The sequence below is a fragment of the Lampris incognitus genome, chromosome 1, assembly GCF_029633865.1.
Source record: "Lampris incognitus isolate fLamInc1 chromosome 1, fLamInc1.hap2, whole genome shotgun sequence".
NCBI lineage: Eukaryota > Metazoa > Chordata > Actinopteri > Lampriformes > Lampridae > Lampris > Lampris incognitus.
The window spans coordinates 86,999,215-87,011,450 of NC_079211.1; the positions used below are offsets into that span (position 1 = coordinate 86,999,215).

Consider the following 12,236-nt stretch of genomic DNA (forward strand, 5'->3'; position numbering starts at 1 on the left):
CCGAAATATCGTCTGGCCCATGGACTATTTCTCTTTTTCTGTGTTTGAATGGTGTCTTGTGAGTCTCTCTTGCGTGCATGTGCAGTCGGTTCTCCTCCCAGGTCTCCGTGGTGATGGTGGTCACCATTTGGATGCTGTTTTTCTTTTTTTACATGATGATGGTGGTCGCGTGGCTTGGGCCCTGGACTGCTCCGTTGGCACGTGGACACTGCTTGGCATCCTGTGCGTCATGTTCCTCATAAATGTTATGTCCATTATAATTCTGTTATCCTCTTTCAATGGTGTATTATGTAAACTGCGTGAACACAACATCCATTGCACGCTGTCCGTCTTGGGAGAGAGATCCTCCTCTGTTGCTCTCGCTGAGGTTTCTTCCTATTTTTTATCCCTGTTAAAGGTTTTTAGGGACTAATTCCTTATCCCATGAGAGGGTCTAAGGACAGGATTTAAGCCCACTGAGGCAAATTTGTAATTTGTGATATTGGGCTACACAAATAAAATTGATTTGATTTGATTTTGATTTATGTTTGACAGACGTAAATGGACAGCTAGAGAAGAGAGCTTTGTACGTCACACAGAGAGACTAACAACTTGTAAAGAGTTGTGTATTTTATTAGGAGTATTTAGTTACAGGTGGATAAACACATAGTTTCAGAAGAAAATGTTGTTCTGGGGAACAGTCGTCTGTGGACACTGGACCTGAACTAGAACTTACACCAAGAAGACCTGGAGTCAAGTGAAGATAGGTTTCCATGGTGACCAAACTAGTCGTGACCCATTTATGTGCTTCATGCGCTCATAGAATACATTAGTGATTAGATCATAAATGCTGGATATGATTTCAAGATGTAAATAGATGAGGATGACAGGTGATGTAAATAGATGAGGATGACAGATGAAGGTGTAAATAGATGAGGATGACAGATGAAGGTGTAAATAGATGAGGATGACAGGTGAAGATGTAAATAGATGATGACAGATGAAGATGTAAATAGATGAGGATGACCGATGAAGATGTAAATAGATGAGGATGACAGATGGAGGGCGTGGCTCATCACACAGCTGACCAACAGATGGGTGAGGTGTCATGATAAAACCAGCTAAGTGTTAAAGGTTGGCTGAAAGCCTTTCTTTACGCTGTAAACCACCCCCAGCACCGCGCTCCTACCCACTCACCCGCAGGTCTACAGACGACTAGCCAATATTCACACACTGGCGGCCATGTTGGCGCCACAGAGCTGCTCCATAGCAACAGGTGATTCTCTGTTGTCTGGAGTGTTGTCCATGCTGCCATGGTAATGTTATGGCAGACACTGTTCACCTTGTCAAATGGAGAGGAGAGACCTCAGCGCATCCTGCTGAACTGTGACTATCGTCATTCATCAACACATTGCTGACGGAGTGCCTTTGAGCCCGGAACACAACCTGCAACTCACTCTGTTTATTTTTCTGTCTATATCTGTCTGTTTCTATCTGTCCGTCTGTGTCTCTATATCTGTATTTGTGTATATCTGTCTGTCTGTCTCTATCTGTCTGTTTCGATGTCTGTACCTGTCTGTCTATGTCTATATCTGTCTGTCTGTTTCTATTTCTGTTACTATTTGTCTGTGTACCTGTCTGTCTGTGTCTCTATCTATCTGCTTCTATCTGTCCGTCTGTGTCTATATGTCTGTTTCTATTTGTCTATCTCTGTTTCTATATCTATATGTCTGTCTGCCTGTCTATCTGTCTGTTTCTATATGTCTGTCTGCCTGTCTGTCTGTCTGTGTCTATCTGTCTGTTTCTATCTGTCTGTCTGTCTATATGTCTATTTATATTTATCTATGTCTGTTTCTATCTCTCCATCTGTGTCTGTCTGTCTGCTTCTATCTGTCCGTGTCTATATCCATCTGTTTCTGTATGTCTGTCTGTCTCTCTTTCTATTCATCTTTGTTTTTTTTTTTGTCTGTTTATCTGTCTGTCTTTTTGCCTCCCATCTGTGTCTATATCTCTGGCTATCATTCTGCACCCCTCCCCCCCCCGCGTGTCTGTCACTGGATGATGGTTGCTGTCTACCAGTCAGTCTCTTACTCGTCCTGCTCTCATCTGGCTCAGGATTGGTCAGTTATGGAGCTGGTCTTTACTGGCTGGTCAGTTGTGTAGTTGTTGCTCGCTGCTGACTGGCCAACACAGTAGATCCTCCATGATTCTGGATGGCTAGCTGTGAGCTTTGAGCATTATGGTTGGCTAGCTGGGTGTAGAGGCGGGACTTGAGGAATCGTGGGTAGCTGTCACTCTCCATCAGGCTGTAAATGTGTTCCTGGGCCAACTGGAAGGAGGAATGAGACAGGCCGCTCCTCATGCTCTGATTGGTCTGCTCTCTGACTGACGAGTCCACATTGACCTGTGGGTCAGGATGAAACATCACATGAACAAATCCATATACTGACAGAAGATCTGGCCATGTCCCACAATAACTTACTACACACTACCATGGTAATATATTACAACATATGTACCACAACCATACGACACTACTGTAGTCACATAATATTATACAAACATACTATATACCACATACTAACATAGTACACTCTTACACGCTAATATACAGTACAGTACAGTACAGTGAGGTGTGGTGAGGTCAGTAGCTGGGAAGGCAGTTGGCATTCACAAATCCACATTACATCCCTTTGTGCTCTCTAACGTTTTATAATAATGTGATCCTTGTTCATTCTGCCACAGAATTCTAGAATACCGTGCCCCCCTGGCTGAACTACAATCCAAATGAAACCCTAAACAACAACATTGTCAGAGTATACTATCTGAAGTACTTTTTTCTTTTTTTATATGGTATTTGATAGCTGTGAAATGACAAAGTAACACCACTGCCTTTCCTTAGAACTCCCGAACCATTGTGGATTGCACCGCGGTCACTATAAACAGCAGTTATAAGATACCATTTGTAAATATTGTTGAAATGTTACCTGAAAAGAAGAACACAACACAACACAACACAGAGACACAACATTTGTTGTAAAAATATGTAATTTAATATACGTAAAATATACATATACATATATTTAAATTACTTGACTCACTGGATTGTATTTAAATGATGTACCATTTCACAAATTCATGTCCAGTATTATGATGGATAATAAAATGACTGATAGCAGAACTGAGGGTGAATTCACGCAAATAAACTGCGTGCTGATGTGACAGGATGGTGAGGTCATATGTATTGAGGTCACCTGTAAGTCAATTAAAAACACGAATTTTTGGATACCACGTGAAAATAGCAGTTAGTCACTTAGGACATGCTGTTACCCAACACGATTTAGAAGCATATTTATAAGATACAGTGTAATCAGCATATTAGGAGACAAACTTATAAGATACAGTGTCATCAGCATATTAGGAAACAAACTTATAAGATACAGTGTCATCAGCATATTAGGAGACAAACTTGTAAGATACAGTGTCATCAACATATTAGGAGACAAACTTATAAGATACAGTGTCATCAGCATATTAGGAGACAAACTTATAAGATACAGTGTCATCAGCATATTAGGAGACAAACTTATAAGATACAGTGTCATCAGCATATTAGGAGACAAACTTATAAGATACAGTGTCATCAGCATATTAGGAGACAAACTTATAAGATACAGTGTCATCAGCATATTAGGAGACACACTTGTAAGATACAGTGTCATCAGCATATTAGGAGACAAACTTATAAGCATCGCGCGAACTACGGGGGAGCTAGGGGGAGCTCCCTAATACGACATGGTCTCCCCTGAAAACGTGATTTGTGAAATTTTGGGGGGTATCTAAAAATATTGACAATGTGTTATTTTGACATGCAATTTCAGTTTTGGGTATCGTCGTCATCATGGATTATTATGTGTAAAATTTCGAATGTGTCATTCATTCATGCATGACGGCGATTTAACACCAGTTCGCTTCAATAAAGATAACTACACGTGCTATTCTTGTCATGACCATCAAGGCGTGGCGGCGCTGTGGTGCAAATCAAACTCCACTCATGTTTACATGTTAACTCAAAGATTCGTAGAAAAAAAAACGTTGGAGGCTTTGTCCCATTGATCTGCGCGTGACGACCTTAGCATTTTCGTTTTGCAGTTAGCATCAATAGCCATGTCAAAAAGAAAACAAGGTAGTTTAATGAACTTTGGTTTCACTAGAAACCGTGTTCTAGCGATGTTAGCATGACCGAGTCACCTGCTGCAAGGCCTGGGACCGCTGTTGGCACACCGCCCGCCGGGGTGCCAGCGCAGCAGGAAGAAGCTGAAGAAGAGTCCTCTCTGGCTGAAGAAGAGTCCTCTCTGGGTGAAGATGGTGGAGGGAACAGCTCGTCAGAGGAAGAGGCCGCGGCTGGTCACGATGCTACCCCCTCTTGCTCCTCTCTCCCGTCAGACTGGAAAAGCCAGCAATGGAGAGACTGGAAGAGCCAGTATACATGGCTGTTCGTTAAGGATGGAAGCTTGGGGTGCACTGCTTGCAGGGACGCAAAACCCTTCTTCTGTCTGAGAAGGTGCCTGGCATGCACTTGTCTGAGGAGTGGATTAACGGGGAAGTAAGCAGCAGTGCTCAGCACAAGTTGTGAAGGAAGATATATAAACACAGGGACAGCATTGCACACAAGAGGGCCATTGAAGTGGCATTGACTAAGCAAAAGGTGATTCTGCCAAATAAAGTCATTGAGGTGAATTCCAAGTTAATGGAGGAGACCGCAGCATCATTCAGGTCCGCCTATACGGTTAGTAAGGAAAGGCTGTCTTACAGAAAGCTCACCCCTTTAATGAAGCTTCAGGAGCTTAATGGCGCAAAGGTGGGAACTGCGCATAAATCAGGTCACTCCTGCGCTGAGATTATAGGTCACATTGCACAGCAAATGCGGAAGAAGGTTGTTTTGAATATTCTAGAGCTTAATTAAAAAATCAGCATCACCATTGATGAAAGCACAGTACACGATCGTGCCTGCCTCATCATATACGTGAGATGTGGTGTGAGTGGCAAAGGAGATTTGGAAAATGTTTTTTTAAACATTGTAGAGCTGACACAGGGCACAGATGCAGAATCCATTTACAACAGTTTGAGACAGCGGGATTAGATGGTGAGTTGTTGGGGAAACACTTCATCAGCATCGCCACAGATGGGGCTTCAGTTCTCATAGGGCAAAACCACTGGAGTCATTGAAAGGCTTAAGTGTGACTTTCCAAACATCCACATGTTACATACATTGCTTGGCCCACCGCCTTGACTTGGCTGTCCATGATTTTCTGAAAGTGGTTGGTGGATGTAATTATTTCGAGTTTTTCATTGCCAAGCTGTATTCTTTGTACCACTAGTCTGCAAAGAATGTGAGATTGCTTGAGGAAGCAGCTGCAAATCTAAATATGCAGATTTTGAGAATTGGACAGATATTCACGATCAGATGGGTGGCGAGTAGTTTCAATACTGTAAAGGCAGTCTGGAATAACTACCCTGCTTTAGTGCGCCACTTCAAAACTGCAAGCGAGGATGCATCTCGCAATGACACAGAGGAAGAAATTTCTGGCGCTATACAAACACCTCACAAACTCTGGGTTTTTACTTGATCTGGCTTGCATGACAGACATACTCCGTGAGCTACAGGGCCTGTCACTGAAATGTCAGCAAAGAGACCACTCTAGTGGATGCCCGTCGCCACATTCTGCAGTCTATTGATATGCTGAAAGCAATGAAAGCGAGTGGAGGTAAATCCACACAGAAGGCCGAACAGCGCATGTCCCTGGGGCTGTTTAAAGATGTTGAACTAGTTGAGGGCACGGGCAAAATTAACCGAAACCAGTTTTATCAATCTGTGAATGACAATCTCACAAGGCAACTGCCAGAACCAGACCTCCTACAGATGCTGAAACCCCTGGACAAGAACTTTTGGCCACAGGATCGGAACGCTTTGATTCTGTATGGAGAAAACGAAGTACGGGCACTTGCTAAAATGCTTGGCAAACCAGCCAGAGAGGCGGTTGAGGAATTCCACGACTGGAAGTTACAAGACAGAGGACCAAGCAAAACGCTGGAAAAGCTGTGTACAGTGAGTAGAACATACCTTCCCATTTCAGCTGAGTGTGAGAGGGGATTTTCTGCCGTCAATGATACTGACAGCAAGACCCGCAACAGGTTGCATGAAAACAGCCTCTCATCGCTCCAAAGGTGAGCTGCGGCAGAATCACCATCACCTTAAACCCATCCACCTTGCTCCTGGGACTCCTTCTAAAGAGGGGGAGGTGGTCACTGAGAGGGATGCTGGAGCATCCTCACCTCCACCAGTCGAGATTGAGAATCAACCTCCTGTCACACCCACCACTGCTGCACCGAAACCTCCGGTGCGAGTGGCACGCTGTGGCAGAACTGTAAAACCGCTGGGCAAGAATGGGGAGTACATTCTGAAATAGGATATATCCTGCAGTTATGATAGTGGCTGGTGGTTCACCCGGATCACTTTGGTTATTGTAAGACTTGGTTACTGTATGTTTTGTTCAATGGCAGAAGTTGAGAGACTGTTCCTGTGAGAGAACGATAAAAAAAACTGATGTCAAACAAATGTTGAAAGTTTGGGTCAATGTTTCATTGATGTTTAACTCCGTTCACAGGTTGTTTAAACATGTTAATATGACAAGTCCTCCAGGGTTTGAGTAAGAAGTAACAGTAAATGTGGGATTGCAGGAGTAACTTTATTAAGATGTTTGAGGATTTGTACATTCATTTCATTGGGTAATGACTTACTGTCATTTGCATGTCTTATCAGACTGAAAGGAAGGGAGATGTGTTGATATGGAACTACTTTCTATGTGTGATAAGCGCAGGGATACTTTGTGATGTCATCGTTAGTGATGCATCAGACAGGAAGTTCAGCCAGTGAGCCTACAAGTGAAAGTTATCGGTGTAATGGTGTTATGCTGTAATGTGAATAAAGCAAGTGAACGTTAGTCGAGACTTCGTCTGGTTAATGCCAACACATAACACTTCAACAAACACATGCCATACTAATATGACAACATTATGTACTAGAAACCAACATACTACTTACTACATGCTGACATATAAGTACATACTACACCCTATATACTCCATATTGCAATCTAACAAACTAGCATACTAAACATTACGTACTGCTTCCTAACATACTACAAACCAACGTACTGCATTCTAATATATGAGCACCATATACTGCCATGCTACTGCACTATATACTACACTATAAAGGTCTGGTGTGGTGTGGTGTGGTGTGTGTCAAAAACACACAAGCTGCCTAGCGCAAGATAAAGCTTCTCCCAGACAAGTCAACCCACCTTCTCCTGGGTCAGACTGTTCCCACTAGTGGGGCTCTGACCACCAGCGCCCTATCAAGTAACCGGTACACCACTACCTTGCGGGATAAGGCTTTTTAGCCAAAGGCTAAGGGTGGGGCAACCCCGAACAGAAACCCCTGGAGGAATACCCCCCCCCGCCCCCATAGACTCATAATCATGGCCCAGTGGCATGTGGACACGCCCTGATGATGAGTCAAGGTTACCTCAGTTATGGGTTAAATAACAAAGCTACGGGGATGCAGCCTAGTGGATGTGATATTTCAGTGGAAGAACCCTTTCGTGGTCAGCGGTGAGGGTCACCAACCCAGTCGAATCTGATTCTGCTCACATCCATAATTGTAACGAAACATGGACGTGTTTCAGTAAACACGCTATTGAAAGATGAATATGACTCGCACACAACCTCGTCGATGATCCCGCATCGCCCGTCGCGCGGTTGAACAAGGGGTGCATTCTGCTGCCGGGTCGGACCATGCCGCAGTGCTCGAAAAATCTACTGGAACGAATAAACATCTACTCAAGTGTAAATGCACAATGGTTATCTCGACATTGAATGTACGTACTCTGAACTCACCAACACAGATCTCTGAACTTGTTGCATCCGCTGAGAAGGTCAATATTGATGCTTTATGCATTCAAGAGCATCGTCATTTCCATGATGAATTAGATCTAAAATGCCATGATGTTGGCAAGAACTGGGCACTTGTTACTGCTTCTGCATGGAAACATTCTACCAACGCTACCACAGTAGGAATCGGAATGCTCCTTAGTCCGCATGCTCAAAAATCATTAAATCCGATAGAAAAAAAATCAGCCCTAGAATGGTTATTGCCTCATTCAGTGGTCATCCCTGCACGACAGTCATATCAGGCTACAGTCCAACGAACATAAACAATGCAAGTGAAGCTGACGTCCTCTATGATGAACTATCTTCACTAATACGAAGTCCCCAAACATAACATGCAATGGTTGAAGTTGACATGAACGCAAAACTAGGATGAACCGAAAAAGACCACAAATTCTCGTACCATAACACAACAAATAGAAATGGCAAACATCTGTCAGAATTTATTCAAGAAAATAACCTCTGCTGCCTAAACACCAAGTTCTAGAAAAAATCCGCAAAAACGTGGACTTACACCTGCCCAAATGGTACCAAAGCTCAGCTTGATTACATCTTGGTTAATAGAAAATGGATAAATAGTGTCACTAACTGCCAAACATTTAACCGATTTGTTGGGGTAAGCTCTGATCATTGTACTGTACGCGTTAACATCAGTCTCAGTGCCAACAAACCAAAACAAGCAACCTTCCCAAGATATGACTGGTCAGCTCTAACAAACAACACTGACACAAGTCATAACTTCATCACACTCAGAAATAAGCTCAATGCCTTACAATCAGAAACAACGACTATCACACCCTGGGGCGCTGTAAGGGCGGGGGAAAGTTAGAACGATTCCAAGGGCCCATCACTGATAGGGGCCCTTCAGAGAACACTATTATTATCTTTATTTTTATTACTATTGTAGTGAAGAACCGACCGAGAACCCAGCCACTGAGGATAAACAAGCCAGTGCATCCTTAGTGCCAGTCCCAAGCCCGGACAAATGGGGAGGGTTGCGTCAGGAAGGGCATCCGGCGTAAAATCTTTGCCAAATCAAATATGCGGATCATAAATAAGACTTACATACCGGATCGGTCGAGGCCCGGGTTACCAACGACTGCCACCGGTACTGTTAACCAGCAGGGTGCCGGTGGAAACTATGCTACTGTTGGGCGAAGGAGAAGGAGAGGGGGAAGGCATGTCCAGAGGCAGCTAGAGAGGAGGAAGGGTAGGCGTGTGGAGGTGAGAGTCGGAACTTTGAATGTTGGCACTATGATTGGTAAAGGGAGAGAGCTGGCTGACATGATGGAAAGAAGAAAGGTAGACATACTGTGTGTGCAAGAGACCAGGTGGAAGGGGAGTAAGGCCAGGAGTATCGGAGGTGGGTTCAAACTCTTCTACCATGGTGCGAATGAGAGGAGTAATGGGGTAGGGGTAATTCTGAAGGAAGAGTATGTCAAGAGTGTGCTGGAGGTGAAGAGAGTGTCAGACAGAGTGATGAGTGTGAAGCTGGAAATCGAAGGTGTGTTGCTGAATGTTATCAGCAAATATGCCCCACAAGTTGGGTGTGAGATGGAAGAGAAAGAAGAATTCTGAAGTGAGTTGGACAACGTGGTGGAGAGGGTACCCAAGGAAGAGAGAGTGGTGATTGGAGCGGACTTCAATGGACATGTTGGTGAAGGGAACAGAGGTGATGAGGAGGTGATGGGAAGGTATGGAGTCAAGGAGAGAACTGTGGAAGGACAGATGGTGGTGGATTTTGTGAAAAGGATGGAAATGGCTGTGGTGAATACATATTTCAAGAAGAGAGAGGAACACAGGGTGACGTACAAGAGTGGAGGAAAGTGCACACAGGTGGACTATATCTTATGTAGAAGGGGCGATCTAAAAGGGATTGGAGACTGCAAGGTGGTGACAGCTAGGCAGCATTGGATGGTGGTCTGTGGGATGACTTTGGAGACCAAGAAGAGGAAGCGAGTGAAGACACAGCCGAAGATCAAGTGGTGGAAGTTGAAGAAGGAAGACTGCTGTGTGGAGTACAGGCAGGAGTTAAGACAGGCACTGGGTGGTAGTGGAGAGTTGCCGGATGGCTGGGCAACCACTGCAGAAATAGTGAGGGAGACAGCTAGGAAGGTACTTGGTGTGTCATCAGGACAGAGGAAGGAAGACAAGGAGACTTGATGGTAGAATGAGGAAGTACAGAAAAGTACACAGAGGAAGAGGTTGGCAAAGAAGAAGTGGGATAGTCAGAGAGATGAAGATAGTAGACAGGAGTACAAGGAGATGCAGCGTAAAGCAAAGAGAGAGGTGGCAAAGGCAAAGGAAATTGAGTATGGGGAGTTGTATGACAGGTTAGACACTAAGGAAGGAGAAAAGGATTCGTACCGATTGGCTAGACAGAGGGACCGAGCTGGGAAGGATGTGCAGCAAGTTAGGGTGATGAAGGATAGAGATGGAAATGTGCTGACAAGCGAGGAGAGTGTGCTGAGAAGGTGGAAGGAGTACTTTGAGGGGCTGATGAATGAAGAAAATGAGAGAGAGAGAAGGTTGGATGATGTGGGGATAGTGAATCAGGAAGTTCAGTGGATTAACAAGGAGGAAGTGAGGGCAGCTACGAAGAGGATGAAGAGTGGAAAGGCAGTTGATCCTGGTGACATACCTGTGGAGGCATGGAGGTGTTTAGGAGAGATGGCAGTGGAGTTTTTAACTAGATTGTTTAACACAATCTTGGAAAGTGAGAGGATGCCTGAGGAGTGGAGAAGAAGCATGCTGGTACCGATTTTCAAGAACAAGGGTGATGTGCAGAACTGTAGCAACTACAGAGGTATAAAGTTGATCAGCCACAGCATGAAGATTTGGGAAAGAGTAATAGAAGCTAGGTTAAGAGGAGAGGTGGTGATCAGCGAGCAGCAGTGTGGTTTCATGCCACGAAAGAGCACCACAGATGTGATGTTTGCTTTGAGAGTGTTGATGGAGAAGTATAGAGAAGGCCAGAAAGAGTTGCATTGTGTCGTTGTAGATTTAGAGAAAGCATACGACAGGGTGCGGGATTGTATGAGGAAGTCAGAGTTGCAGAGAATTATGTAGGAGTGGTGCAGGATATGTATGAGAGAAGTGTTACAACGGTGAGGTGTGTGGTTGTAATGACAGATGGGTTCAAGGTGGAGCTGGAATTACATCAAGGATGGGCTCTGAGCCCTTTCTTGTTTGCAATGGTGATGGACAGGTTGACGGACGAGATCAGGCAGGAGTCTCCACGGACGATGCTGTTTGCGGATGGCATTGTGATCTGTAGTGAGAGTAGGGTGCAGATTGAGGAGAGCCTGGAGAGGTGGAGGTATGCACTGGAGAGAGGAGGAATGAAAGTCAGTAGGAGCAAGACAGAATACATATGCGTGAATGAGAGGGAGGACAGTGGAATGGTCAGGATACAAGGAGTGGAGGTGATGAAGTCATATGAGTTTAAATACTTGGGGTCAACTGTTCAAAGTAACGGGGAGTGCAGAAGAGAGGTGAAGAAGAGAGTGCAGGCAGGGTGGAGTGGGTGGAGAAGACTGTCAGGAGTGATGTGTGACAGAAGGGTACCAGCAAGAGTTAAAGGGAAGGTTTACAAGATGGTAGTGAGACCAGCTATGTTATATGGTTTGGAGACAGTGGCACTGATGAAAAGACAGGAGGTGAAGCTGGAGGTGGCAGAGTTTAAGATGTTAAGATTTTCAATGGGAGTGATGAAGGACAGGATTAGGAATGATTATATTAGAGGGACAAAGCAAGAGAGACAAAATTGAGATGGTTTGGACATGTGCGGAGGAGAGATGCTGGGTATATTGGGAGAAGGATGCTGAATATGGAGCTGCCAGGGAAGAGGAGAAGAGGAAGGCCAAAGAGGAGGTTTATAGACGTGGTGAGGGAGGACATGCAGGTGTCTGGTGTGACACAGGAAGATGCAGAAGACAGTAAGAAACGGAAACGGATGATCCGCTGTGGCGCCCCCTAACGGGAGCAGCCGAAATTAGTAGTAGTAGTAGTGTAGCGAAGGGGCTACCCCGTTAAAATTGTGCCCTCCTGTTTTACCCATCAGGCATTGCGTTCAGATTGTTAGTGATGTTATTAAATGTTGCAAGTGTTTCATGTGGTTTTATGCGTTTATGTGATTACTATTTGGTGTGGTGCAATTGTAGTTGTCGTTCTGTTGTGTTGTGTAACTTTGGTACTGAAACCATGATCAACATTGTTGTTCAGGTAGATGACCCCCATGTATT

General features: G+C 44.5%; 1 protein-coding gene across 1 annotated transcript in view; it reads right to left on the reverse strand.

The window, feature by feature from the left end:
• Nucleotides 1–613: 613 nt before the first annotated feature.
• The window catches only part of LOC130115435 (regulator of G-protein signaling 3-like), a 458,149-nt gene continuing 446,526 nt past the window's right edge, over nucleotides 614–12,236 (reverse strand). The window contains exon 17 of the mRNA XM_056283094.1: nucleotides 614–2,383. Within this exon, the coding sequence (XP_056139069.1) occupies nucleotides 2,120–2,383 (264 nt within the window). The 3' untranslated portion in view covers nucleotides 614–2,119. The remainder of the gene's footprint in view (nucleotides 2,384–12,236) is intronic.